Raw genomic sequence first — 26,398 nt, 5'->3', positions numbered from 1 at the left:
CGGCTGCGCATTGTTGTACGGTTTGTCTCGCGCGCACGGCGGCGGCGGCTTGAGTCGTTGTGTCGGCGTGTGCCCCGCTTGCGTGTGCTCGTTACTTGCGTAAGCTCTCGGCGTGCGTAATCGGCGTACCCCAGGTGCGCGATCGTAACGTGAGCGGCCAGCGCGGCGCAGAGCGGCGCAAGAGTGGGTATTGCGCGTGGAGCTGTATGTGTGTGCGCGCACGTTCACGACGTGTGTAACACAGGTGCGCGATCCTAACGTGAGTGGTCAGTGTTGGGTGAGTGCCGTGCAGAGCTGTGTGTGGGTGTGCACGTACGTGGTTAACCATTCCTGCTACGCGGACCCGCGGTGGAGGGGAATCCTCGGGTGACGGCTCCCACACCATGGGTGAGGAGCCTAGCGGCGGTTCGCTTAGCAGCGGGGGGGCGATTGATGATGTTAGTCCGGCCGTTAGTATTATATCGAGGGAGGGATCTCGGGGGCTAGCGACCCCCACAAATTGGTGTCGGAAGCGGTACGGACCCCCGCGTTACCTCACGCTAAAATAAGACTGATATTTACCGGCCGGGGGGCCCCTTTGTGGAAGGCATTCGCCCGCAATCTCTTAGGGGCCAAGGAAATTAATGGATGGACGGACGCGCAGGCAGTACGTCAACTTAATATGAATCTTGATGGGCGGGCAGCCGATTTTGTAGAAGCGTTACCCGCGAGCGCACAGACACAGCTAGAGGAGCTGATGCGCCGACTCGATCAGCGTTTTGGCACGCGTGACGAGGAGGAAGCAAAATCGGCCTTAGAGGCGCGCCGTCGCCAACCTGGCGAAGATCTACGTGATTACGCCGAGGATGTGCGCGAGTTAACAAAGATCGCACGCCCGGGGTACGCAACTAATGTTATTGAGGAACTGGCCGCCGAGAAAATCCAGCGGTACCTGTCTCGCACGGCGTGGTGGCAGCCAGACATGAGCTGCCCACGTCTTCCCTTTAACGCCCTTGTCGAGCGCGCACGTAAGTGTGAAAGAATTCACAGCGAACGCGCGCAGCTCCGGGGGCTGGGACGAGAGCGCGCCATTGCGAGCCTGCTCTCGGAAGACGAGGAGGAGGAACAGGAGCTCGCGAGGACGGTAAGGGGCCGGGAAAGACAGCCTCCAGTGTCCCGCGAGACAACCCCGGGATGGGTTGCCGGTATACAAACGGGTATAAAGGATGTCTCCGGCCAGGTAACCCAGGTAGGTGACAGGGTAACCCAAGTAGACAACAAGGTAACCCAAGTACGGGCACACATGACTGCGCTGGAGACAATGGTAGAGACGGTCCAGGCCGAGGTAGGAGGATTAACTGGGAGAGTGGCTCGACTGGAGGCAGAGTCGGGGCAGCGGCGTGCCGGAGGGGGGATAGGGAACGGACGGGGGGGCTCCTACGGGACGGCCCCCCGTGCGTGTTACCTGTGTGACCGGCGAGGGCATCTCGTGAGAGACTGTCCGCAGATCGCCCGCGCTAGAAACGCGCCGGGGTTAAACCCCAACGCCCCCTAGAGAGTGGACCATCTGGGGGTGCATTCGAAGCGGTCCCGATGCAAAAAGACGGTAATAATGGCGAGCGAGTGATCTCCACACAGGTTCCAACAACAACGCCCACGGAAACGGTGACTCCTGGCGACTGGCTACGGGAGCTGGTGGCGGGGATCACGGGGGCCACGTCGCTGGTGGAAGGGGAGGTAAACAGAGTGCGTACCCGAATTCTGCTGGACACGGGGGCGGTGGCCTCGCTCGTGAGCGCAGCGCACTGCAGCGCGATCGGGGTCGACGTGCGTCACCTGCAGGCACCGGACCGCGCGCTGCACACGGCGAGCGGAGCCGGAATGGGGCTGCTGGGGAGAGCCACCCTAGAGGTCCGCATAGGCAGTCAGGTGTGCACCCAGGAGTTCTACGTGTCGAGTGCGTTGTGTCACGAGTGTATCGCAGGTACCGACCTCTTAGAACGGCTGGGACTCAACGTGCAACCCCGCCAGCGATGCGCCACCATGGAGAGCAACGGCGAGCGGATACCGTTCCTGGGACGAGAACCAACGCGCCCCCGCTTCGCACCTGTGGCCGCTATCCTGGCGACAGCAGTCATCATCGGCCCGCTCACCGAGATGCTGGTGCCGGTGGCAACATCCCCCACCGACCCCGCGCTCCGACCATCAGGAGAGGTAATGCTAACTCCTCACCCGGAGTTGGCAAAACGGTATGGGATAGTGGGATCCGCCACGTTGGTAAACGCAGATGGGGACCGATTGTTTATGCGGATGTTTAACCCCCACAGTACCCCAGCGATACTGCGGCGGCGCACCCCGATAGCCACCGTACACCCCCTGCACGCACGCCACTCTAACGACTCGGTGTTCGCACTCTGGGCTGAGGACCCCGGGCGTCCTGAGGGTGACCAGGACCTGGCATGGCGAGTCGGCCCGACTCCCCAAGCCGAGGTCGTTCCCCTGCTCGACGCGTTACATGTACCATGGGCGGATTTACCTAAGGGAGAGGCCGATCGGCTGCGCGAGTTACTGCGGGAGTATGCCGACGTATTCAGTGAACACGACTCGGACGTGGGTCGGACCAAACTTGTTAAGCACCAAATTGACACCGGTGCAGCCCGACCCATCAAACTCCCTGCGTACCGAGTGGGCACACCCGAACGCGCCCAAATCAAAGAGGCAGTTGGGGACATGCTTCGCGATAACATAATTCAGCCCTCGGCGAGCCCCTGGTCAGCCCCAGTGGTACTAGTAACGAAAAAGGATGGGTCAACTCGGTTCTGCGTCGATTTCCGTAAACTAAATGCAGTCACGCTCGGCGATGCCTTCCCCATACCCCGCATCGACGACACCTTCGACAGCCTCGCCGGAGCGCGATATTTTTCAACCCTCGATCTCGCGTCCGGGTACTGGCAGGTGGAGATGGCGGAGGAGGATCGGCCGAAAACCGCATTCACCACCCCGATGGGACTATTCGAGTTTCGAGTACTCCCGTTCGGACTCACCAATGCGCCTGCGACGTTCCAGCGGCTGATGGAGTTGGTGATGCGGGGCTTGCAATGGGAACAGTGCCTGATTTACTTGGACGATGTGATAGTGTTCAGTAGATCTTTGTCTGAGCATTGGTCCAGGCTTCGAGAGGTGTTCCAGCGACTGCGAGCGGCTCATCTCAAGCTCAAGCCACGTAAGTGTTACATCGCACAACGCGAGGTGGGGTACCTCGGGCATCGCGTCAGCGAGGCAGGCGTGCACACCGATCCGGAGAAGGTACGCGCCGTAGTGGAGTGGCCACGGCCAAGGAATCTGACGGAGATCAGATCATTTTTGGGGCTCGCCACCTATTATCGTCGATTTGTAAAGGGATTCAGTGAGATTGCACGCCCTCTCACCCAACTCACCTCCCCTAAGCACCCCTACCAGTGGACGGGGGCCTGCCAGACGGCCTTCACCACTCTCAAAGATCACCTCACCCACGCCCCCACCCTCGCTTTCCCCGATTTTACCACCGATTTTATTTTGGACACCGACGCCTGCAGCAGCGGGCTGGGCGCGGTGTTGTCACAGGTACAGGATGGGACGGAACGAGTCATCGCGTACGCCAGCCGGACCTTGAGTGGAGCCTAGCTGAACTATTGCGTGACCCGCCATGAGTTGTACGCCGTAATTTTCGCATGCAAACAGTTCCGGCCGTATTTGTACGGCAGGAGATGTCGCGTACGCACTGACCATTATGCTCTGCAGTTCCTTCTTACATTCAAGGAGCCGCGGGGGCAGATGGCCCGGTGGTTGGCGCAGTTGCAGGAGTACAACCTGCAAATCGAGTATCGGGCTGGCCGGACGCATGCAAACGCGGAGGACTTGTCGAGGCGACCCACGGTGTTCGCCGAGACGAGGGCGGAGGAGGCCTGCCCGTGTTTCACGGGGGGACGCTGCCGGCAGGCAACGGACCCCCGAGAGGCCGTGGCCACTGACCCCCCCCCAGCGAGAGAGAGTGCAGTGTGCGCCACAGAGACCCTCGCAGGTGGCACCGAGGATCCCGTCGACCGCCCGGCAAGCGCGGGACCCGCAGCTCGGGACCCGATCGGACGGATCCAGGAGGACGTCGGCTGCGCCTTCCCGGGCCTGAACGACGAGCAGCTGAGACAGACCCAGCAGCGAGATCCGGATCTGGCGGCGGTGGAGGCGGCACTGCGAGAGAAGGAGGATGCACTACCAGGGCCCTGGAGCGGTTTGTATGCCCGGTTGTGTGTGGAAAACGGGGTGGTGAGGGAACTGGCCGACGCTGGGCAGCCTGGGTGCATCTGCGTTCCCGCCCATGTGCGACCCCAACTACTACGACTGGTACACGACCACCCGCTCGGGGGCCATGATGGGGAACGGCGCACCCGGGAGACTCTGCGTCGCCAGTATCTCTGGCCTAAATTGGCGCAAGATGTGGCCGCCTGGGTGCAGGGCTGCCGGGCCTGTCAGCAGTGTGGGCAAAAGCCGGCGAGGTACCAGGTACCCCTGAGGCCGTTCCGAGTCAGTCGGACGAATCAGTTGGTCGGAATCGACCTGCAGGGGCCCTTTCCACGATCCCACCGGGGCAACCGATATATTCTTGTAGCGGTGGAGTACTTCACCCGCTACCCCGTGGCGGTGGCTATCCCGGATAAAACAGCCCTCGTAGTGGCCCGGGCCTTCGTGGAAAACTACGTACTTAAGTGCGGGATCCCCGAACAAGTCATTACCGACCAGGGTAGTGAATTCGAGGCCGAACTATTCCAGGCGCTGTGCCGAGAGTTCGGGATCCAGAAGGACCGAACCACGGCATATCACCCCCAGGCGAACGGGATGGTAGAGAGGATGAACCAGACTCTGGCCGGGAAGCTTAAACGCATGGCGGCCGCGAATCAACAGGACTGGGACGAACACCTCCCCTATGCCCTGTTCGCCTACACCACCGCCGTTCACACATCTACAGGACAGACCCCGTTCCTAATGATGTTTGGTCGCGAGTCTCGCCTGCCCGCAGATCTGCTGTTCGGTGTCCCTCCGCCGCAACGGGAGGAAGGGAGCCACCCCGTGGAGCACTTGCTGGAGACCCTGCGAGGGGCCAGGGGCCGAGCCTACCCGCACGGAGAGGCCGCGCACCAGCGGCAAGAGCAGGGCGCCCGACCCCGTATGGAGCCCCCCTTCTACACTGCGGGCTCCGAGGTGTGGCTGTACACTCCCCGCGTCGGTGCCGGACAGGTGGGGAAGCTGACCACCTACTGGCGAGGACCCTGGATTGTGAGACGGCAGATCTCACCATGGACGGTGCTGATTCAGGGAGGAGAGAGGGGCCGGGAGATGGTGGTCAACATCCGCCGACTGCAGCCGTGGCGAGCAGCCCCCGAGGGGGGGAGCCCCGCCGTCCAAGTACCCCGAAACCCCGGGGTCCCCCCACCCCCCGTGCCCGGGGGCCTCGCGCAGTATATGGGCCCCACGGAGCCCCGGGCTCCGAGGGGCCCCGGGCGGGGCCGGGGGCGACGAGGACGGCGACCCTTAAACCCCACCGCCTCTGAGTTTGTTCCCCAGCCCGCAGGTGCCAGAGACCGAGGGGAGCCGTTGGAATGGAGGAGGAGACCACCGCCGGAGCCCCAGGAGACGGAGCCGCCACCCCCGAGGCCAGCCACAAGGGCCGGGCGAATCCCACGGACCCCGCGGCGATACCTCGTGGGGGCAACCCAGGCGAGGTGCTCCAGTCAACCCGGGACGGGGACTGGCACCCCGGGGGGCTATGTGGTGCCACAGCGACGGGGCCGCTCGGCCGAGCCAGGGAGCCGCCAGGCTTCCACCGCCGCACTGCCCCCCATCACCCCCCCCACATAAACACGCACCCGCACCCACGTAGGGCCTCGTGGTCGGGTCACCTACCCTGAGTTTTCACTCGAGGGCCCCCTAGGGGGGTTACCCCACGGTTTCTCAGGGCCAGGGAATTGGACAGGACCCTTCCCAGGCCAAGTAACACTGCGGCGCCGTGGGCGGATTTGAGATCGCACGACCACGGCGAGCTCAGAGAGCCCCGCAGTTAGAAATGCATACAAACACAAACACGGGTCAGCAAGGCAGATAGCTGGGATCAGGACCCGGGACGACTGATTGGTCGAAAGTTCAAAGGCCGGCGGGATCGCAAAAGAGCGGGAAATCCTAGGCTCAGGATTGGTCGAGAGACCAAGGCGGTCGGGACGGGGGCGCCTAGCCTTTGATGTGAATAGTTTAAAAGAAAACGCAGGGGCAGTAGGGAGGTCTCTTCTTCTGGAGTTTGGACACGGGGTCAGCGACGAAGGAGTCATCGGGCGAGCCGCTAGATTGTCTGCAGGACCATCTGAGCGCCGCAAGGTCACCAAGGACTACAGACGGTATCGTGTTGCGCGCCTTACAACACCTCAGAGCGGAGAGTAGGATCCGTAGGAGAGGGTTAGTTCGGGGTAAGGACGAGTAGGAAAGCGGTTTAGCAGAGAGCGCAGCATAGAATAGGGCTACACGGCACCAGAGTGTGGGTTAGAAGCGCCTTGCTGGCCCGCACACACACACGGGTGGCTCGGTTGGTTAGCAAGGGCTAATAAAATCTCGAGCGTAGTAACAAAACCGTGTTGTGGGGTGTTTTTGGAACGTGGTATTAGCGTGCACTGCATTCGCGAGTGTGTGGTCGTTGTATGCATAAAGGCCGTGGTCTCTGTGCGATTGTGCGGGTACGGAGGTGTGTGCGTTAACGCCCGGGGAGAGCACTTTTGTGTGTTGGCGTGACTAGGCAGCCGTGTGAGAGGAGAATCGTCCTTGTACGATATTTGTGGTGACGTGCACGCGCGAGTGGGGGAGGGGACGAGTCGTCGTGTCGGCGTGTGCCCCGCTTGCGTGTGCTCGTTACTTGCGTAAAGTGCGGCGCGGTGGTGGACCCCTGACCCCCGACCCCACGGCTCGAGCGCGTAATCGGCTGCGCATTGTTGTACGGTTTGTCTCGCGCGCACGGCGGCGGCGGCTTGAGTCGTTGTGTCGGCGTGTGCCCCGCTTGCGTGTGCTCGTTACTTGCGTAAGCTCTCGGCGTGCGTAATCGGCGTACCCCAGGTGCGCGATCGTAACGTGAGCGGCCAGCGCGGCGCAGAGCGGCGCAAGAGTGGGTATCGCGCGTGGAGCTGTATGTGTGTGCGCGCACGTTCACGACGTGTGTAACACAGGTGGCGATCCAAACGTGAGTGGTCAGTGTTGGGTGAGTGCCGTGCAGAGCTGTGTGTGGGTGTGCGCGTACGTGGTGAACCATGCCTGCTACGCGGACCCGCGGTGGAGGGGAATCCTCGGGTGACGGCTCCCACACCATGGGTGAGGAGCCTAGCGGCGGTTCGCTTAGCAGCGGGGGGGCGATTGATGATGTTAGTCCGGCCGTTAGTATTATCGAGGGAGGGATCTCGGGGGCTAGCGACCCCCACAGAGGAATCGCGAGCGCGCGAGGCAAAACTTAAATAGAAAATATTTCGTTGGAATTAAATATGAGTAGTCTGTTGAAGCATCTTGTCTTGCAAAAAATTCGAGTGCGTTTTAAATAGTGTTCATCAGTAACACTTTTGAAAACCGACAATCGTCATAGCATGCCCTGACCGAACAATGTCTCCCAAATGTTGGTTGTTCACTTGTTTTGAATTATCATTTATATCGTGAGCATTGTCGTATATTGCATAAGTAACGTACATTAAAGAAGTGATCTTCGTGATAATGTATCAACTAGATGCATGTAAGTATGAACGTTACGGGAGTAATCGAGCCCAAAGGCAGGCGTTATAAACACAGTGAGTATGGTGGCAACTCCCTCACCAGAGCTGAGTTCTGGATGATCTCAGCGACGTCCGCATTCAGTACGCCGCTTCTATAATAACCTCGGGCCTGGAGAACACTCGTTTCGAATTCGTGAGAGCGCTGATTTCGATTTCAAAGAGGCGAGGCGATAAAAGCGACGTCTTGAGATGGCGGAAACTGCTCCTGCTCAACCACCAGCTGCGGCTACTTCAGCGCCTAAAAGCCCCAAGAAGAAGCGCGCCGCTCCAAAGGCCAAGAAGGTCGGCCCCAGCGTGTCCGAGCTCATCCTCAAGGCTCTGGCCAGCAGCAAGGAGAGGAACGGCGTGTCTCTTCCTGCGCTCAAAAAGTCGCTTGCTGCCGGAGGATACGACGTGGAGAAGAACAATGCCCCCGTGAAGTTGGCCATCAAGAAGCTCGTGGCCAAAGACGCCGTGGCGCAAGTGAAGGGCAGCGGCGCGTCTGGCTCTTTCAAACTCAACAAGGAAAAGGCTGCCGCAAAGGCGAAGCCCAAGTCGTCAACGGCAAAGCCCGCAGCTAAAAAGCCCGCGGCAGCCAAGAAGGTGAAGAAGCCCGCGGCAGCCAAGAAGACCGCGCCCAAGAAGTCTCCCAAGAAAGCAAAGAAGCCCGCGGCTGCCAAGGCGGCCAAGAGCCCCAAAAAGGTGAAGTTGGCTGTTAAGCCCAAGAAGGCGGCGAAGAGCCCAGCCAAGCCCAAGGCTGCGAAGCCCAAGGTCGCTAAGCCCAAGACCGTCAAGGCCAAGGCCGCCAAACCCAAGGTGGCCAAGCCCAAGAAGGCCGCGGCCAAGCCCAAGAAGACTGCGCCAAAGAAGTGAATCCGATCGGACGACGCTCGATTCACTCCACCTCAACGGCTCTTTTCAGAGCCACCCACTTAGTTAAAAAAGTGAACCAGATGCTGCTGCGCTTCCATTAGTTCATCGGTAACACATGACAGTGTATTACGTTGCTGTTGAATGCGTGCCATATTCTGTAAGTCAAACCCATTTACGGCGTGGCGATGGTTGCTCGCCTTGCCTCGGCCCTGATCAAGGAGCTCGACGCTTGGTGCAGTTCAATCGTGAGGATTTGTGTAGATTGGATAAGTTACGTACATTCGCCAAATTAACTATAACATTTTACCCACTCGATGTGTTTTAAGCATTGATGTGATGGGAGTAATCGAGCCCGAAAGCAGGGATCACAAACACAGGCGAGGCGGGTGGCAGCTCCCTCACTCGAACGGAGTGCAGAGTAATCTCAGCGACGTCCGAATTATGTGTTGCACCTCTTCATTCCGTCATCATGTTACTGGTGCCAAATATGGAATTTAGTCTAAAAAGGTATTGATTCCAGACAGCTTTACTCAATTTGCCTTCATTCGCTCGTTCTCGCCTTTTCACTTTGTTTTGTAAACATTGCGGTGCACCATCTAAACTTCTCTATTAAAATTAATTTCTATACGTAAATATCGCATTGTTTGCAATGTCTTTCTTACTTTGGGAGAACTAGTTGGTGACGTTCACTCAACTATTGTGTTGGAAGCCGTTTAGCTTCACACGATTATAAAGTTAGTTCATCTTGTTCACTTGAAAACAAGACCTTACACCGATTATTCACTCCACGTGCAATCTTGCAACAGATCGCGTTCCTCTCGCGTTCGCTGCGGGTGTGCCAATATCATTACAGAGTGCTTCGAAGAAGGGTCATTGCCCAAAACGTCGCATATTATACATGTCAAGGAAGTGTTATTGACGACAGTGGAGGGTTTTCTTCGTCACAGAGGTTAAAGGTCTAAGGTTTAAGGCGGAGCCATCGCGGAGGGCAGGGGTGGTCGGTGACGTCACCACGCTTCGGGTATAAAGGCGGCTGCTGCTGCAAGCTGAGCGCGCAGTCTCTCGCGAGCTTTGTCAGAAGTAGTCGGAATGTCTGGACGCGGTAAAGGCGGTAAGGGGCTCGGCAAGGGAGGCGCAAAACGCCATCGCAAGGTGCTGCGCGACAACATCCAGGGCATCACCAAGCCCGCCATCCGCCGCCTCGCTCGCCGCGGCGGTGTGAAGCGCATCTCGGGCCTCATCTACGAGGAGACCCGCGGCGTCCTGAAGGTCTTCCTTGAGAACGTCATCCGCGACGCCGTCACCTACACGGAGCACGCCAAGCGCAAGACCGTCACCGCCATGGACGTGGTCTACGCCCTCAAGCGCCAGGGCCGCACTCTACGGCTTCGGAGGCTGAGCGCCCATCTCTCGCACACTAAGCCAACCCAAAGGCTCTTTTCAGAGCCACCCACCTCTTCGAAACTGCTTGCGCCAGTTGCCAAACACTTTCTAAATGGAGCACATGTCCTGGGTTGTTGCGCACCAATTCCTCGTGAGCGTGGTGGACGTTTGCTTGTTGAGTTGGCGAATCTTCATCTGCTTCCACATGAATGAAAGAAATCATGATATTCACGACACGTCACATTTAACAAGGCGTAATTCTTGAACGCGTTAATACAGTACCCATTTCTGGTATTTTTGCGTTAATTATTTCCAGCTGCAGCCGATTCCGATATTACGTGGAGCATTTGGCGCCACAATCTTACAGCACACTCGTCCTAATTGACGTAGCGTGCCGGAATGCTAATCTCCACCTGTACAGCACAACAGCGAAGTTATTTTTCTCCACCGAGCGCTTGTATTTTTCCAAATTGCGTTCTTAAAACGCCCGTGCGCCGTATTAGACGAGTGGTGAAACAATCCCTCGTAAGAAACAAAAAAACCCACGCTCAAAACACAATATACTGTATTGGGTTTTCCAGTCATCCTTATTAAAACAAAGGCAATGGCCATGGCTGCAATTCACTAATATACATGTTTGGACATTACATTGTGTTATATTCACAAGTCCTTTTTGCAGTAAAAACGATATTAAAGTGAGCATCGCGTCCGCGTTTCTCATTGGAGGCTGATGGAGAGGGATGGTACTAAAAGAGCCACTCAGCAGCGCCGCGCACTACGATCCTCTGATTTGCATCTCGCCTCCTATAAAAGGAGCTCATCGCCCGACCGACATCCACATTCGCTTCCCGTCTGTTCTGACCTGAAGCTGCCTACAACGCGTCGACATGCCCGATCCTCCCGCATCAAAGAGCGCTGGGCCGGCCAAGGTTCCTGCTCCCAAGAAGGGCTCCAAGAAGGCTGTGACCAAGGCAACGCGCAAGGATGGCAAGAAGCGACGCCACCGCAGGAAGGAGAGCTACGCCATTTACATCTACAAGGTGATGAAGCAGGTGCACCCCGATACCGGCATCTCGTCCAAGGCAATGAGCATCATGAACTCGTTCGTCAACGACATCTTCGAGCGCATCGCTTCCGAGGCGTCCCGCCTGGCGCACTACAACAAGCGCTCCACCATCACTTCTCGGGAGATCCAGACCGCAGTGCGACTGCTGCTCCCCGGCGAGCTGGCCAAGCACGCCGTGTCGGAGGGCACCAAGGCCGTCACCAAGTACACAAGCTCCAAGTGAAGCCTCGACTCCACCATTAATTACAAAGGCTCTTTTCAGAGCCACCCACCTCTCCGAACCTGCTTGTACCAGTCCTAGCAGGAGTACAAAACGAAACTTCCAACAAAGCCCCGGTTCACGCGGGGACATTGTTCGCTCATTGAGTGAAGTGGAGAGATCGAACGCATTTTAACATGTTTCCACGTGAATAAAAGCGATAACAATATTCATGGCACATCATATTCACCAGCAGGCATTTCTTGGACTTGATTGTCCATTGATTTCATCTGCAGCCCATTCAGATATTACATTGGATATTTGGCGCCAAAACCTTGCAATGCAATATTTAATTCGTGGTTGTATTTTCGGGCAGGAACTAACATTTTGCACGTGTACATATATGTAAAAGTAAGCGCCTAGCATGGATGACTCGTGCAGTATAATTGATCATCATCTCAATGCCAAGAGAATATATATCTATTCCTGTGATCACCTCTTTCCGACATTTTTACGTATTACTGTTTCCAATGAAGTGCAGTTTCTTCACACTTTATTTAGATCATGCAGAGCACTGTAAAGTTGTTTTCGGAAAGGTGTTTGCTTGAGAAAAGAACATCCGTTAAAGACATCGACGGCGCTCAAACGGTACTACTGCATCGTGATGCGGCATTCTGAAATGATCCAAACTGTGAACATTTTGTTGATTAAGAAGAGTTGACGACTCGAGATCATTGCACGCTGCCAACCAATCAGCACGCTCCCCTTCTTCGCACGTCACGACTCCGCTGACCAGTGAGCGCGCGCTCTGGGCTACATAAGCCGCCTTCTCCCCGCCTGTGAGAATCTTTGCCCTCACCAAGCCATGGCTCGCACCAAGCAGACGGCTCGCAAGTCCACGGGCGGCAAGGCCCCCCGCAAGCAACTCGCCACCAAGGCGGCCCGAAAGAGCGCTCCGGCCACGGGCGGCGTCAAGAAGCCTCACCGCTACAGGCCCGGCACCGTCGCTCTGCGCGAGATCCGCCGCTACCAGAAGTCCACCGAGCTGCTCATCCGCAAACTGCCCTTCCAGCGCCTCGTCAGGGAGATCGCGCAGGACTTCAAGACCGACCTGCGCTTCCAGAGCTCCGCTGTCATGGCTCTGCAGGAGGCCAGCGAAGCGTACCTTGTCGCGCTCTTCGAGGACACCAACCTGTGCGCCATCCACGCCAAGCGCGTCACCATCATGCCCAAGGACATTCAGCTCGCCCGCCGCATTCGTGGCGAGCGCGCTTGAACGCCCAGCTCGGCCCTCAAAGCACAACACAAAGGCTCTTTTCAGAGCCACCACTTACTCATGAAAACGCTTCCATGTGTGTTCTTCAAAGTTCGGGTGCCGGAAACCTTCGTTTGCTGGTCACGGCTCTCACGGAGTCGTCAGGCGTAAGCGACAATGAAGTTCATTTTCTATACCCCGCCGCTCATATTTTTCAACATCACACGTTGGTGTCGTATATAAGCGTTGTGAAACCATGCTTACATAATGTTCAACAAAAGGGTTATTTTGGTGAAATATATTAACTATTAAACCCAAAGATATTGGTTTATGTTGTTTCAAGCCCGAGCTGATAAGAAGTTCACATTTTGCAAACTAAGAGACTGAATTATTCACGCACATATATTTTTAGGCATTGCCCGAACAGGCGGTTAAAGGAAAATATATATACACCGTATAGGCACGTGGGCGATCAATCACGAGCTCAAGGCTATCACAATGATTTCTTATAACCAATGCGGTCCCTCAAAATGATTATTATAATCAATAATACATTGATATTTGCGGAATCCGCTTATAAGTTTGACTTGCCAGCACGTGCCCATTAATTAACTCTATCATGCTTAAAACTTGAACCTATTAAGTACGTGTATCGCATTGTTTCATTCATAAGATGCGTGTCCGCATTAAAATATATATGGATACAAATAATTAAAGTCAACATCGAATCCTCGCGTCCCGGCTTTTCATTGGTGGCTCAAGGAGAGGGCGGGACTCGACCGAGAGGAGCCAATCAGCAGCGGCGCGCTCTACGATCCTCGTCTCCGCTATAAAAGCCGCTCCGGTGGTGCGTGTTAACGTCACAAATCGTTCGTACTTTGTCTCCAGTGCTTTTTGCATCCTAGGTCGCTTAACAATGTCTGGACGCGGCAAGACCGGTGGCAAGTCTCGCGCCAAGGCAAAGTCCCGCTCTTCCCGCGCCGGCCTGCAGTTCCCCGTGGGTCGCGTTCACAGGCTGCTCCGCAAGGGCAATTACGCCCAGCGGGTCGGCGCTGGAGCACCCGTCTACCTGGCCGCCGTGCTCGAGTACCTTTCTGCCGAGATCCTCGAGCTGGCTGGCAATGCCGCCCGCGACAACAAGAAGACGAGGATCATCCCCCGACACCTGCAGCTCGCCGTGCGAAACGACGAGGAGCTCAACAAGCTCATGGGCGGCGTGACTATCGCCCAGGGCGGTGTGCTGCCCAACATCCAGGCCGTGCTGCTGCCCAAGAAGACCTCTCAGGCAAAGAAGTGAACGCGCCGCCGCCTCTACCACCACAACAACGGCTCTTTTCAGAGCCACCCACTTACTTGCAAAGAGCTCGGACAGTCGTACACAGGAGTTTTGTTATACTGGTAGGAACGAAGTGGACCAGACCACCAATAGATTAATGTGTCCGTCCGTCAACATCGCCCCCTACTGCAAACATTTGGCATGACCCTACGAAAACCTTGACTCAGTGACGCTATCCTGGCTAAACAAGTGTAACATTCCCTTATAATTCCCTCAGCTTTTAATTAAAACATTTAAATTAATGAGGCTTTCCTGGCTAAACACGTGTAACATTCCCTAATAATTCCCTGAGATAGCTTTTAATTAAAACTTTGAAATTAAATAAAACAACTAACATCGCCCTAATAATTCCCTGAGATAGCTTTTAATTAAAACTTTGAAATTAAAAAAAAAACTCACAGCGCCCTAAAGCCTACAGCTAGGCCTAAAGCCTAGAACTAGGCCTGAAACTCTCCATTCGTGTCGTACCCCCGCGTGTGTGAAAGGGAGTTATGTTTAACAATGTTACATTCCCTCATGTTTTTAAATAGAAACATTTAAATTTAAAGCTTTTACATGAATCATTAAATCATTTAAATTAAAAATTAACTCACAGCGCCCTAAAGCATACAGCTAGGCCTAAAGCCTAGAACTAGGCCTCAATCTCTCCCTTCGTATCGTCCGATTAGGTGTAGCAACATCGCCCCCTACTGCAAACACTTGGCAGGACCCTACAAAAACCTTTTGACTCAGTGGGGCTTTCCTGGCTTAACAAGTGTAATAATACATTATGTTTATATTATTTGGTTATTCGTTCCTACCAGCCCACCCCGCAGGGTCCTGTTTAATAAGGACACCGTCGTCGAGTTGCCCTCGTCCCAAATTGCTCGCAATTAAACGAATGCTCTGCTCATTCCAGATACCCTTTATGTCTAATTTAGGAACGGTATTTGAGCAGCATTCCAACATTGCATCAATCATGGAACATGGTTTAGAATAAATTGGGATGCCTATTGGAAGAAAGAATCGTGTTTTTTAAAGAATAAAACTCGCTCTTTTTGAGCGGTCAGAAAAGGGATCAAATGAGCACATCAGCTCAGGGTTGTGGCCGGTGTTAGCTGATAGTAAGCAAAAAAGTACTGGTAAACGCTGGGGATGTCAACACTCGGTAAAGTATAATATTACTTGTCAAATAAGATGGTACAAATATGTGTAGTTAAATATTTTTTACATGGTTAATAACATCTTTCCAATGATTACTCATTCGTGTTACTTAGTGCAGTAAATACGTGTTACTTATTGCAGTAAAAACAACCCATCGGATGAACCATCCTGCGCTCCTAGAATATCAACTCTGTCGGTGCATTAAACGTAAGATTATATATTTTCTTTAAACATTCGACTGCAGAGTCACTTGAGTTGAATTTGAGTGGTGATGATTGTGCACCGTGCCTCGATCTTGTTCAAGGCGCGCGACCCTTCTGCAGTGCGTGAGCTACTCACCTCTTGCCACGTAAAATGTTAAACTTTCTATTTAATGTCGGTTAATTTTGAGTAATTTTCTTCAGTTTGTTGTCCATCTGAAAATCCATATATGTATTCATTTCAAAGTTCGATTAAAACGTCCAGTTAAAAGTTCGGTGACAAGGGACTGTTGACATGGCGCGCAGTCCTCACCATAGCGCGAGAGGAGGAATCGCGAGCGCGCGAGGCAAAACTTAAATAGAAAATATTTCGTTGGAATTAAATATGAGTAGTCTGTTGAAGCATCTTGTCTTGCAAAAAATTCGAGTGCGTTTTAAATAGTGTTCATCAGTAACACTTTTGAAAACCGACAATCGTCATATCATGCCCTGACCGAACAATGTCTCCCAAATGTTGGTTGTTCACTTGTTTTGAATTATAATTTATATCGTGAGCATTGTCGTATATTGCATAAGTAACGTACATTAAAGAAGTGATCTTCGTGATAATGTATCAACTAGATGCATGTAAGTATGAACGTTACGGGAGTAATCGAGCCCAAAGGCAGGCGTGATAAACACAGTGAGTATGGTGGCAACTCCCTAGGGGTCGGCACGGTTTGGCTCAAACCACCAAACCGCGGTTTGAACCGAACCAAATCGGTTTGGTTTGGCTCTGTTTGAACTGGTTCGGTTTGGTTTGGGGCTACGAAAACCGACTCGGTTTGGCTCGGACAGGGTGGAACCGGCTCAAACTAGTTTGGTTCAAGCCAACTTAAGAGGTTTGGTTTAGCTTAGTTTGGTTTGGTTTTGGTTTGGTTTGGTTCAGTCGTCGCTGGTTTGGTTTGGATTGCTCAATTTGAAACCAGTTTGAGTCGGTTCAAACCGTGCCGACCCCTACAACTCCCTCACCAGAGCTGAGTTCTGGATGATCTCAGCGACGTCCGCATTCAGTACGCCGCTTCTATAATAACCTCGGGCCTGGAGAACACTCGTTTCGAATTCGTGAGAGCGCTGATTTCGATTTCAAAGAGGCGAGGCGATAAAAGCGACGTCTTGAGATGGCGGAAACTGCTCCTGCTCAACCACCAGCTGCGGCTACTTCAGCGCCTAAAAGCCCCAAGAAGAAGCGCGCCGCTCCAAAGGCCAAGAAGGTCGGCCCCAGCGTGTCCGAGCTCATCCTCAAGGCTCTGGCCAGCAGCAAGGAGAGGAACGGCGTGTCTCTTCCTGCGCTCAAAAAGTCGCTTGCTGCCGGAGGATACGACGTGGAGAAGAACAATGCCCGCGTGAAGTTGGCCATCAAGAAGCTCGTGGCCAAAGACGCCGTGGCGCAAGTGAAGGGCAGCGGCGCGTCTGGCTCTTTCAAACTCAACAAGGAAAAGGCTGCCGCAAAGGCGAAGCCCAAGTCGTCAACGGCAAAGCCCGCAGCTAAAAAGCCCGCGGCAGCCAAGAAGGTGAAGAAGCTGTGGGGGTCGCTAGCCCCCGAGATCCCTCCCTCGATAATACTAACGGCCGGACTAACATCATCAATCGCCCCCCCGCTGCTAAGCGAACCGCCGCTAGGCTCCTCACCCAGGGTGTGGGAGCCGTCACCCGAGGATTCCCCTCCACCGCGGGTCCGCGTAGCAGGCATGGATAACCACGCACGCGCACACCCACACACAGCTCTGCACGGCACTCACCCAACCCTGACCACTCACGTTAGGATCGCGCACCTGTGTTACACACGTCGTGAACGTGCGCGCACACACGCATACAGCTCCACACGCGATACCCACTCCTGCGCCGCTCTGCGCCGCGCTGGCCGCCCACGTTACGATCGCGCACCTTGGGCACGCCGATTACGCACGCCGAGAGCTTACGCAAGTAACGAGCGCACGCAAGCGGGGCACACGCCGACACGACGACTCGTCCCCTCCCCCACTCGCGCGTGCACGTCAACACAAATATCGTACAAGGACGATTCTCCTCTCACACGGCTGCGTAGTCACGCCAACACACCAAAAGTGCTCTCCCCGGGCGTTAACGCACACACCTCCGTACCCGCACAATCGTACAGAGACCACGGCCTTTATGCGTACAACGACCACACACTCGCGAATGCAGTGCACGCTAATACCACGTTCCAAAAACACCCAACAACACGGTTTTGTTACTACGCTCGAGATTTTATTAGCCCTTGCTAACCAACCGAGCCACCCGTGTGTGTGTGCGGGACAGCAAGGCGCTTCTAACCCACACTCTGGTGCCGTGTAGCCCTATTCTATGCTGCGCTCTCTGCTAAACTGCTTTCCTACTCGTCCTTACCCCGAACTAACCCTCTCCTACGGATCCTACCCTCCGCTCTGAGGTGTTGTAAGGCGCGCAACACGATACCGTCTGTAGTCCTTGGTGACCTTGCGGCGCTCAGATCGTCCTGCAGACAATCTAGCGGCTCGCCCGATGACTCCTTCGTCGCTGACCCCGTGTCCAATCTCCAGAAGAAGAGAGTTCCCTACTGCCCCTGCGTTTTCTTTTAAACTATTCACATCAAAGGCTAGGAGCCCCCGTCCCGACCGCCTTGGTCTCTCGACCAATCCTGAGCCTAGGATTTCCCGCTCTTTTGCGATCCCGCCGGCCTTTGAACTTTCGACCAATCAGTCGTCCCGGGTCCTGATCCCAGCTATCTGCCTTGCTGACCCGTGTTTGTGTTTGTATGCGTTTCTAACTGCGGGGCTCTCTGAGCTCGCCGTGGTCGTGCGATCTCAAATCCGCCCACGGCGCCGCAGTGTTACTTGGCCTGGGAAGGGTCCTGTCCAATTCCCTGGCCCTGAGAAACCGTGGGGTAACCCCCCTAGGGGGCCCTCGGGTGAAAACTCAGGGTAGGTGACCCGACCACGAGGCCCTACGTGGGTGCGGGTGCGTGTTTATGTGGGGGGGGTGATGGGGGGCAGTGCGGCGGTGGAAGCCGGGCGGCTCCCTGGCTCGGCCGAGCGGCCCCGTCGCTGTGGCACCACATAGCCCCCCGGGGTGCCAGTCCCCGTCCCGGGTTGACTGGAGCACCTCGCCTGGGTTGCCCCCACGAGGTATCGCCGCGGGGTCCGCGGGATTCGCCCGGCCCTTGTGGCTGGCCTCGGGGGTGGCGGCTCCGTCTCCTGGGGCTCCGGCGGTGGTCTCCTCCTCCATTCCAACGGCTCCCCTCGGTCTCCGGCACCTGCGGGCTGGGGGACAAACTCAGAGGCGGTGGGGTTTAAGGGTCGCCGTCCTCGTCGCCCCCGGCCCCGCCCGGGGCCCCTCGGAGCCCGGGGCTCCGTGGGGCCCATATACTGCGCGAGGCCCCCGGGCACGGGGGGTGGGGGGACCCCGGGGTTTCGGGGTACTTGGACGGCGGGGCTCCCCCCCTCGGGGGCTGCTCGCCACGGCTTCAGTCGGCGGATGTTGACCACCATCTCCCGGCCCCTCTCTCCTCCCTGAATCAGCACCGTCCATGGTGAGATCTGCCGTCTCACAATCCAGGGTCCTCGCCAGTAGGTGGTCAGCTTCCCCACCTGTCCGGCACCGACGCGGGGAGTGTACAGCCACACCTCGGAGCCCGCAGTGTAGAAGGGGGGCTCCATACGGGGTCGGGCGCCCTGCTCTTGCCGCTGGTGCGCGGCCTCTCCGTGCGGGTAGGCTCGGCCCCTGGCCTCTCGCAGGGTCTCCAGCAAGTGCTCCATGGGGTGGCTCCCTTCCTCCCGTTGCGGCGGAGGGACACCGAACAGCAGATCTGCGGGCAGGCGAGACTCGCGACCAAACATCATTAGGAACGGGGTCTGTCCTGTAGATGTGTGAACGGCGGTGGTGTAGGCGAACAGGGCATAGGGGAGGTGTTCGTCCCAGTCCTGTTGATTCGCGGCCGCCATGCGTTTAAGCTTCCCGGCCAGAGTCTGGTTCATCCTCTCTACCATCCCGTTCGCCTGGGGGTGATATGCCGTGGTTCGGTCCTTCTGGATCCCGAACTCTCGGCACAGCGCCTGGAATAGTTCGGCCTCGAATTCACTACCCTGGTCGGTAATGACTCGTTCGGGGATCCCGCACTTAAGTACGTAGTTTTCCACGAAGGCCCGGGCCACTACGAGGGCTGTTTTATCCGGGATAGCCACCGCCACGGGGTAGCGGGTGAAGTACTCCACCGCTACAAGAATATATCGGTTGCCCCGGTGGGATCGTGGAAAGGGCCCCTGCAGGTCGATTCCGACCAACTGATTCGTCCGACTGACTCGGAACGGCCTCAGGGGTACCTGGTACCTCGCCGGCTTTTGCCCACACTGCTGACAGGCCCGGCAGCCCTGCACCCAGGCGGCCACATCTTGCGCTAATTTAGGCCAGAGATACTGGCGACGCAGAGTCTCCCGGGTGCGCCGTTCCCCATCATGGCCCCCGAGCGGGTGGTCGTGTACCAGTCGTAGTAGTTGGGGTCGCACATGGGCGGGAACGCAGATGCACCCCGGCTGCCCAGCGTCGGCCAGTTCCCTCACCACCCCGTTTTCTACACACAACCGGGCATACAAACCGCTCCAGGGCCCTGGTAGTGCATCCTTCCTCTCTCGCAGTGCCGCCTCCACCGCCGCCAGATCCGGATCCCGCTGCTGGGTTTGTCGCAGCTGCTCGTCGTCCAAGCCCGGGAAGGCGCAGCCGACATCCTCTTGGATCCGCCCGGTTGGGGTGGGATGATCCGTCTGTCCCCGGGCTCCTTCTGCAGGGGTTCCTGCGGCGCACACTGCACTCTCTCTCGGGGGGGGGAGTTTAGTTTCCGCGCGCTCCTTGGGTTCTGCTGCCTGGCGGCAGCGTCCCCCCGTGAAGCACGGGCAGGCGTCTCCCTCCCTCGTCTCAGCGCGCACCGCGGGCCGTCTTGACAAGGCGTCCGCGTTCGCGTGTGTTCGCCCCGCTCGGTACTCGATCTGCAGGTTGTACTCCTGCAGCTGCGCCAGCCATCGAGCCATCTGCCCCCGCGGTTCCTTGAATGTAAGGAGGAACTGCAGTGCATAATGATCGGTGCGCACACGACATTTCCTGCCGTACAAGTACGGTCGGAACTGTTTACACGCGAAAATTACAGCATACAGTTCCTGACGGGTTACACAATAGTTCAGTTCGGCCCCGCTCAGGGTCCGACTGGCGTATGCGATGACCCGCTCCGTCCCACCCTGCACTTGCGACAGCACCGCGCCCAGCCCACTGCTGCAGGCGTCAGTGTCCAAAATAAAATCGGTGGTGAAATCTGGGAAAGCCAAGGTGGGGGTGTGGGTGAGGTGGTCTTTGAGTGTGGTGAAAGCCGTCTGGCAGGCCTCCGACCACTGATAGGGGTTCTTAGGGGAGGTGAGTTGGGTGAGGGGGCGTGCAATCTCACTGAATCCCTTTACAAATCGACGGTAATAAGTGGCGAGTCCCAAGAATGACCTGATCTCCGTCAGGTTCCTCGGCCGCGGCCAATCCACTACGGCACGCACCTTCTCGGGATCGGTGCTCACCCCTGCCTCGCTGACTCGGTGTCCGAGGTACCCCACCTCGCGTTGCGCAATGTAACACTTACGTGGCTTGAGCTTGAGATGGGCTGCTCGCAGTCGCTGGAATACTTCCCGCAGCCTGGACCAGTGTTCGGACAGCGACCTACTGAACACTATTACGTCGTCCAGGTAAATCAGGCACTGTTCCCACTGCAAGCCCCGCATCACCAACTCCATCAACCGCTGGAACGTCGCGGGCGCGTTAGTGAGTCCGAACGGCAACACTCGAAACTCAAACAGGCCCATCGGGGTGGTGAATGCTGTTTTTGGCCGATCCTCCTCCGTCATCTCCACCTGCCAGTAACCGGACGCCAGATCGAGGGTGGAAAAATACCGCGCTCCTGCGAGACTGTCGAAGGTGTCGTCGATGCGTGGGATGGGAAAAGCGTCGCCGAGGGTGACTGCGTTCAATTTTCGGTAATCAACGCAGAACCGAGTCGATCCGTCCTTTTTCGTTACCAGTACCACCGGGGCAGACCAAGGGCTCGCGGAGGGCTGGATTATGTTATCGCGTAGCATATCCGTGACTGCCTCTTTGATCTGGGTCCGTTCAGGCGCGCCCACTCGGTATGCGGGGAGTTTGATGGGTCGGGCTGCACCTGTGTCAATTTGGTGCTTGACCAGGTCGGTCCGGCCCACGTCCGAATCGTGCTCACTGAACACGTCGGCGTACTCCCGCAATAACCCGCGCAGCTGATCGGCCTCCCCCTTAGGTAAGGCTGCCCAAGGCACATGTAACGCATCCTGCAGGGGAACAATCTCGGCTCGGGGGGTCGGGCCGACCCGCCAGGCCAGATCCTGGCTGTCCTCGGGGCGGCCAGGGTCCTCCGCCCAGAGTGCGAACACCGAGTCGTTCGAGTGGCGAGCGTGCAGGGGGTGTACGGTGGCTACCGGGGTGCGTCGTCGTATCATTGCCGGGGTACTGTGTGGGTTAAACACACGTATAAACAGCCGGCCCCCATCTGCGTTTACCAGTGTGGCTGACCCTACCACCCCGTATCGCGATGCCAACTCCGGGTGAGGAGTCAGCATTACCTCGCCCGATGGTCGGTGGGTTGGGTCGGTGGAGAGGGTTGCCACTGGCACCAGCATCTCGGCGAGAGGCCCGATGGTGACGGCCGACACCAGCGTAGCGGCCACGGGTGTGAAGCGTGGGCGATTCGGCTCCTGTCCTAGGAACGGAATCCGCTCCCCGCTGCCCTCCACCGTAGCGCATCGTTGCCGGGGCTGTACGTTAAGTCCCAACTTTTCCAGGAGGTCCGTTCCTGCAATGCACTCGTGGCACAACACACTCGAAACGTAGAATTCCTGTGTGCACACCTGGTTTCCTAGACGGACCTCGAGGGAGACCTTCCCCAGCAACCCCATCCCGGCTCCGCTTGCCGTGTGCAGCGCGCGATCCGGGGCCTGCAGGCAGCCCACGTCCACCCCGAGCATGCTGCAGTGCGCGGCGCTCATGAGAGAGGCCACGGCGCCCGTGTCCAACAGGATCCGGGTGCGCTGCCCGTTCACCTGGCCTTCCACCAGCGACGTGGCTCCCGTTATCCCTGCCACCAGCTCCCGCAGCCAATCGCCCGAGGTCCCTGCGCCCTTGGGTGTTGTCGTTGTAACCTGTTTATGGATCACTCGCTCGCCATTATTATTACAGCTGGTTTGGGTCGGGTCCACGTCGATTTCATCCCCCGGTGGTCCCCTCTCTAGGGGGGGCTTAGTGTTTGACCTATGCATCGGCCTCGCACGGGCGAGCTGAGGGCAGTCCCTCATGAGATGCCCTCGACGGTCGCACACATAACACGTCCTGGGAGGAGTGGCGGCTCTGTGGCGAACTTTCTGCCCACTCCCTCCTCCCCCCGTGCGCTGTTGCTCATACTCTGCTTCTAGTCGGGCTATCCTTCCAGTTAGCCCTCCTACCGCGGAGTCTAGGTCCCCCATTTCGGATCGGATGGTCTCAACGGAGGATTGCACCTGGGTTACCTGGCCGGCTATATCTCCCATGCCGGTCTGTAACCCAGCTACCCAACCCGGGGTTGTCTCGCGGGACACGGGAGGTTCTCTTTCCCGTCCCCTTACCGTCCTCGCGAGCTCCTGTTCCTCCTCCTCGTCTTCCGAGAGCAGGCTCGCAATGGCGCGCTCTCGTCCCAGCCCCCGGAGCTGCGCGCGTTCGCTGTGAATTCTTTCACACTTACGTGCGCGCTCGACAAGGGTGTTAAAGGGAAGACGTGGGCAGCTCATGTCTGGCTGCCACCACGCCGTGCGAGACAGGTACCGCTGGATTTTCTCGGCGGCCAGTTCCTCAATAACCTCAGTTGCGTACCCCGGGCGTGCGATCTTTGTTAACTCGCGCACATCCTCGGCGTAATCACGGAGATCTTCGCCAGGTTGGCGACGGCGCGCCTCTAAGGCCGATTTTGCTTCCTCCTCGTCACGTGTGCCAAAACGCTGATCGAGTCGGCGCATCAGCTCCTCTAGCTGTGTCTGTGCGCTCGCGGGTAACGCTTCTACAAAATCGGCTGCCCGCCCATCAAGATTCATATTAAGTTGACGTACTGCCTGCGCGTCCGTCCATCCATTAATTTCCTTGGCCCCTAAGAGATTTCGGGCGAATGCCTTCCACGAAGGGGCCCCCCGGCCGGTAAATATCAGTCTTATTTTAGCGTGAGGTAACGCGGGGGTCCGTACCGCTTCCGACACCAATTTGTGGGGGTCGCTAGCCCCCGAGATCCCTCCCTCGATAATACTAACGGCCGGACTAACATCATCAATCGCCCCCCCGCTGCTAAGCGAACCGCCGCTAGGCTCCTCACCCAGGGTGTGGGAGCCGTCACCCGAGGATTCCCCTCCACCGCGGGTCCGCGTAGCAGGCATGGATAACCACGCACGCGCACACCCACACACAGCTCTGCACGGCACTCACCCAACCCTGACCACTCACGTTAGGATCGCGCACCTGTGTTACACACGTCGTGAACGTGCGCGCACACACGCATACAGCTCCACACGCGATACCCACTCCTGCGCCGCTCTGCGCCGCGCTGGCCGCCCACGTTACGATCGCGCACCTTGGGCACGCCGATTACGCACGCCGAGAGCTTACGCAAGTAACGAGCGCACGCAAGCGGGGCACACGCCGACACGACGACTCGTCCCCTCCCCCACTCGCGCGTGCACGTCAACACAAATATCGTACAAGGACGATTCTCCTCTCACACGGCTGCGTAGTCACGCCAACACACCAAAAGTGCTCTCCCCGGGCGTTAACGCACACACCTCCGTACCCGCACAATCGTACAGAGACCACGGCCTTTATGCGTACAACGACCACACACTCGCGAATGCAGTGCACGCTAATACCACGTTCCAAAAACACCCAACAACACGGTTTTGTTACTACGCTCGAGATTTTATTAGCCCTTGCTAACCAACCGAGCCACCCGTGTGTGTGTGCGGGACAGCAAGGCGCTTCTAACCCACACTCTGGTGCCGTGTAGCCCTATTCTATGCTGCGCTCTCTGCTAAACCGCTTTCCTACTCGTCCTTACCCCGAACTAACCCTCTCCTACGGATCCTACCCTCCGCTCTGAGGTGTTGTAAGGCGCGCAACACGATACCGTCTGTAGTCCTTGGTGACCTTGCGGCGCTCAGATCGTCCTGCAGACAATCTAGCGGCTCGCCCGATGACTCCTTCGTCGCTGACCCCGTGTCAAACTCCAGAAGAAGAGAGTTCCCTACTGCCCCTGCGTTTTCTTTTAAACTATTCACATCAAAGGCTAGGAGCCCCCGTCCCGACCGCCTTGGTCTCTCGACCAATCCTGAGCCTAGGATTTCCCGCTCTTTTGCGATCCCGCCGGCCTTTGAACTTTCGACCAATCAGTCGTCCCGGGTCCTGATCCCAGCTATCTGCCTTGCTGACCCGTGTTTGTGTTTGTATGCGTTTCTAACTGCGGGGCTCTCTGAGCTCGCCGTGGTCGTGCGATCTCAAATCCGCCCACGGCGCCGCAGTGTTACTTGGCCTGGGAAGGGTCCTGTCCAATTCCCTGGCCCTGAGAAACCGTGGGGTAACCCCCCTAGGGGGCCCTCGGGTGAAAACTCAGGGTAGGTGACCCGACCACGAGGCCCTACGTGGGTGCGGGTGCGTGTTTATGTGGGGGGGGTGATGGGGGGCAGTGCGGCGGTGGAAGCCGGGCGGCTCCCTGGCTCGGCCGAGCGGCCCCGTCGCTGTGGCACCACAAAGCCCGCGGCAGCCAAGAAGACCGCGCCCAAGAAGTCTCCCAAGAAAGCAAAGAAGCCCGCGGCTGCCAAGGCGGCCAAGAGCCCCAAAAAGGTGAAGTTGGCTGTTAAGCCCAAGAAGGCGGCGAAGAGCCCAGCCAAGCCCAAGGCTGCGAAGCCCAAGGTCGCTAAGCCCAAGACCGTCAAGGCCAAGGCCGCCAAACCCAAGGTGGCCAAGCCCAAGAAGGCCGCGGCCAAGCCCAAGAAGACTGCGCCAAAGAAGTGAATCCGATCGGACGACGCTCGATTCACTCCACCTCAACGGCTCTTTTCAGAGCCACCCACTTAGTTAAAAAAGTGAACCAGATGCTGCTGCGCTTCCATTAGTTCATCGGTAACACATGACAGTGTATTACGTTGCTGTTGAATGCGTGCCATATTCTGTAAGTCAAACCCATTTACGGCGTGGCGATGGTTGCTCGCCTTGCCTCGGCCCTGATCAAGGAGCTCGACGCTTGGTGCAGTTCAATCGTGAGGATTTGTGTAGATTGGATAAGTTACGTACATTCGCCAAATTAACTATAACATTTTACCCACTCGATGTGTTTTAAGCATTGATGTGATGGGAGTAATCGAGCCCGAAAGCAGGGATCACAAACACAGGCGAGGCGGGTGGCAGCTCCCTCACTCGAACGGAGTGCAGAGTAATCTCAGCGACGTCCGAATTATGTGTTGCACCTCTTCATTCCGTCATCATGTTACTGGTGCCAAATATGGAATTTAGTCTAAAAAGGTATTGATTCCAGACAGCTTTACTCAATTTGCCTTCATTCGCTCGTTCTCGCCTTTTCACTTTGTTTTGTAAACATTGCGGTGCACCATCTAAACTTCTCTATTAAAATTAATTTCTATACGTAAATATCGCATTGTTTGCAATGTCTTTCTTACTTTGGGAGAACTAGTTGGTGACGTTCACTCAACTATTGTGTTGGAAGCCGTTTAGCTTCACACGATTATAAAGTTAGTTCATCTTGTTCACTTGAAAACAAGACCTTACACCGATTATTCACTCCACGTGCAATCTTGCAACAGATCGCGTTCCTCTCGCGTTCGCTGCGGGTGTGCCAATATCATTACAGAGTGCTTCGAAGAAGGGTCATTGCCCAAAACGTCGCATATTATACATGTCAAGGAAGTGTTATTGACGACGGTGGAGGGTTTTCTTCGTCACAGAGGTTAAAGGTCTAAGGTTTAAGGCGGAGCCATCGCGGAGGGCAGGGGTGGTCGGTGACGTCACCACGCTTCGGGTATAAAGGCGGCTGCTGC

At 56.7% G+C, this 26,398-nt stretch overlaps 5 protein-coding genes and 1 pseudogene across 5 annotated transcripts; all 6 read left to right on the top strand.

Moving 5' to 3' along the window:
* Positions 1-7,936: 7,936 nt before the first annotated feature.
* Positions 7,937-9,293, top strand: LOC144733759 (histone H1.2-like). The gene has a single exon (XM_078615779.1). It carries the CDS (start codon positions 7,998-8,000, stop codon positions 8,658-8,660), a length of 663 nt encoding a protein of 220 aa, XP_078471905.1. The 5' UTR covers positions 7,937-7,997; the 3' UTR covers positions 8,661-9,293.
* Positions 9,294-9,749: 456 nt separating this feature from the next.
* On the top strand, positions 9,750-10,059 carry LOC144733645 (histone H4-like; annotated as a pseudogene).
* An 834-nt stretch (positions 10,060-10,893) lies between these two features.
* LOC144733761 (histone H2B type 3-B) lies at positions 10,894-11,800 on the top strand. The gene has a single exon (XM_078615781.1). It carries the CDS (start codon positions 10,931-10,933, stop codon positions 11,330-11,332), a length of 402 nt encoding a protein of 133 aa, XP_078471907.1. The 5' UTR covers positions 10,894-10,930; the 3' UTR covers positions 11,333-11,800.
* A 358-nt stretch (positions 11,801-12,158) lies between these two features.
* Positions 12,159-12,637, top strand: LOC144733760 (histone H3). The gene has a single exon (XM_078615780.1). It carries the CDS (start codon positions 12,174-12,176, stop codon positions 12,582-12,584), a length of 411 nt encoding a protein of 136 aa, XP_078471906.1. The 5' UTR covers positions 12,159-12,173; the 3' UTR covers positions 12,585-12,637.
* Positions 12,638-13,427: 790 nt separating this feature from the next.
* LOC144733762 (histone H2A-like) lies at positions 13,428-13,903 on the top strand. The gene has a single exon (XM_078615782.1). The coding sequence runs from the start codon at positions 13,480-13,482 to the stop codon at positions 13,858-13,860; it is 381 nt and encodes a 126-aa protein (XP_078471908.1). The 5' UTR covers positions 13,428-13,479; the 3' UTR covers positions 13,861-13,903.
* Positions 13,904-16,339: 2,436 nt separating this feature from the next.
* Positions 16,340-26,320, top strand: LOC144733643 (histone H1.5-like). Its single transcript, XM_078615670.1, has 3 exons — positions 16,340-16,852; positions 25,098-25,325; positions 26,306-26,320. The coding sequence occupies exons 1-3, from the start codon at positions 16,403-16,405 to the stop codon at positions 26,318-26,320; spliced, it is 693 nt and encodes a 230-aa protein (XP_078471796.1). The 5' UTR covers positions 16,340-16,402.
* Positions 26,321-26,398: the final 78 nt, after the last annotated feature.

The sequence above is a fragment of the Lampetra planeri genome, chromosome 48 (genome assembly GCF_965212315.1).
Source record: "Lampetra planeri chromosome 48, kcLamPlan1.2.h2, whole genome shotgun sequence".
NCBI classification, from domain to species: domain Eukaryota; kingdom Metazoa; phylum Chordata; class Hyperoartia; order Petromyzontiformes; family Petromyzontidae; genus Lampetra; species Lampetra planeri.
The sequence above is the reverse complement of the archived record's forward strand: the minus strand, read 5'-3'. Positions and strand labels throughout refer to the sequence as shown.

Coding starts and splice junctions, on each gene's coding strand:
- LOC144733761 (XM_078615781.1), top strand. CDS start 10,931: ATGCCCGATCCTCCCGCATCAAAGAGCGCTGGGCCGGCCAAGGTTCCT.
- LOC144733643 (XM_078615670.1), top strand. CDS start 16,403: ATGGCGGAAACTGCTCCTGCTCAACCACCAGCTGCGGCTACTTCAGCG. Junction 16,853..25,097: donor CTCCCTCGATAATACTAACG/GCCGGACTAACA, acceptor GGCACCACAAAG/CCCGCGGCAGCCAAGAAGAC.
- LOC144733759 (XM_078615779.1), top strand. CDS start 7,998: ATGGCGGAAACTGCTCCTGCTCAACCACCAGCTGCGGCTACTTCAGCG.
- LOC144733762 (XM_078615782.1), top strand. CDS start 13,480: ATGTCTGGACGCGGCAAGACCGGTGGCAAGTCTCGCGCCAAGGCAAAG.
- LOC144733760 (XM_078615780.1), top strand. CDS start 12,174: ATGGCTCGCACCAAGCAGACGGCTCGCAAGTCCACGGGCGGCAAGGCC.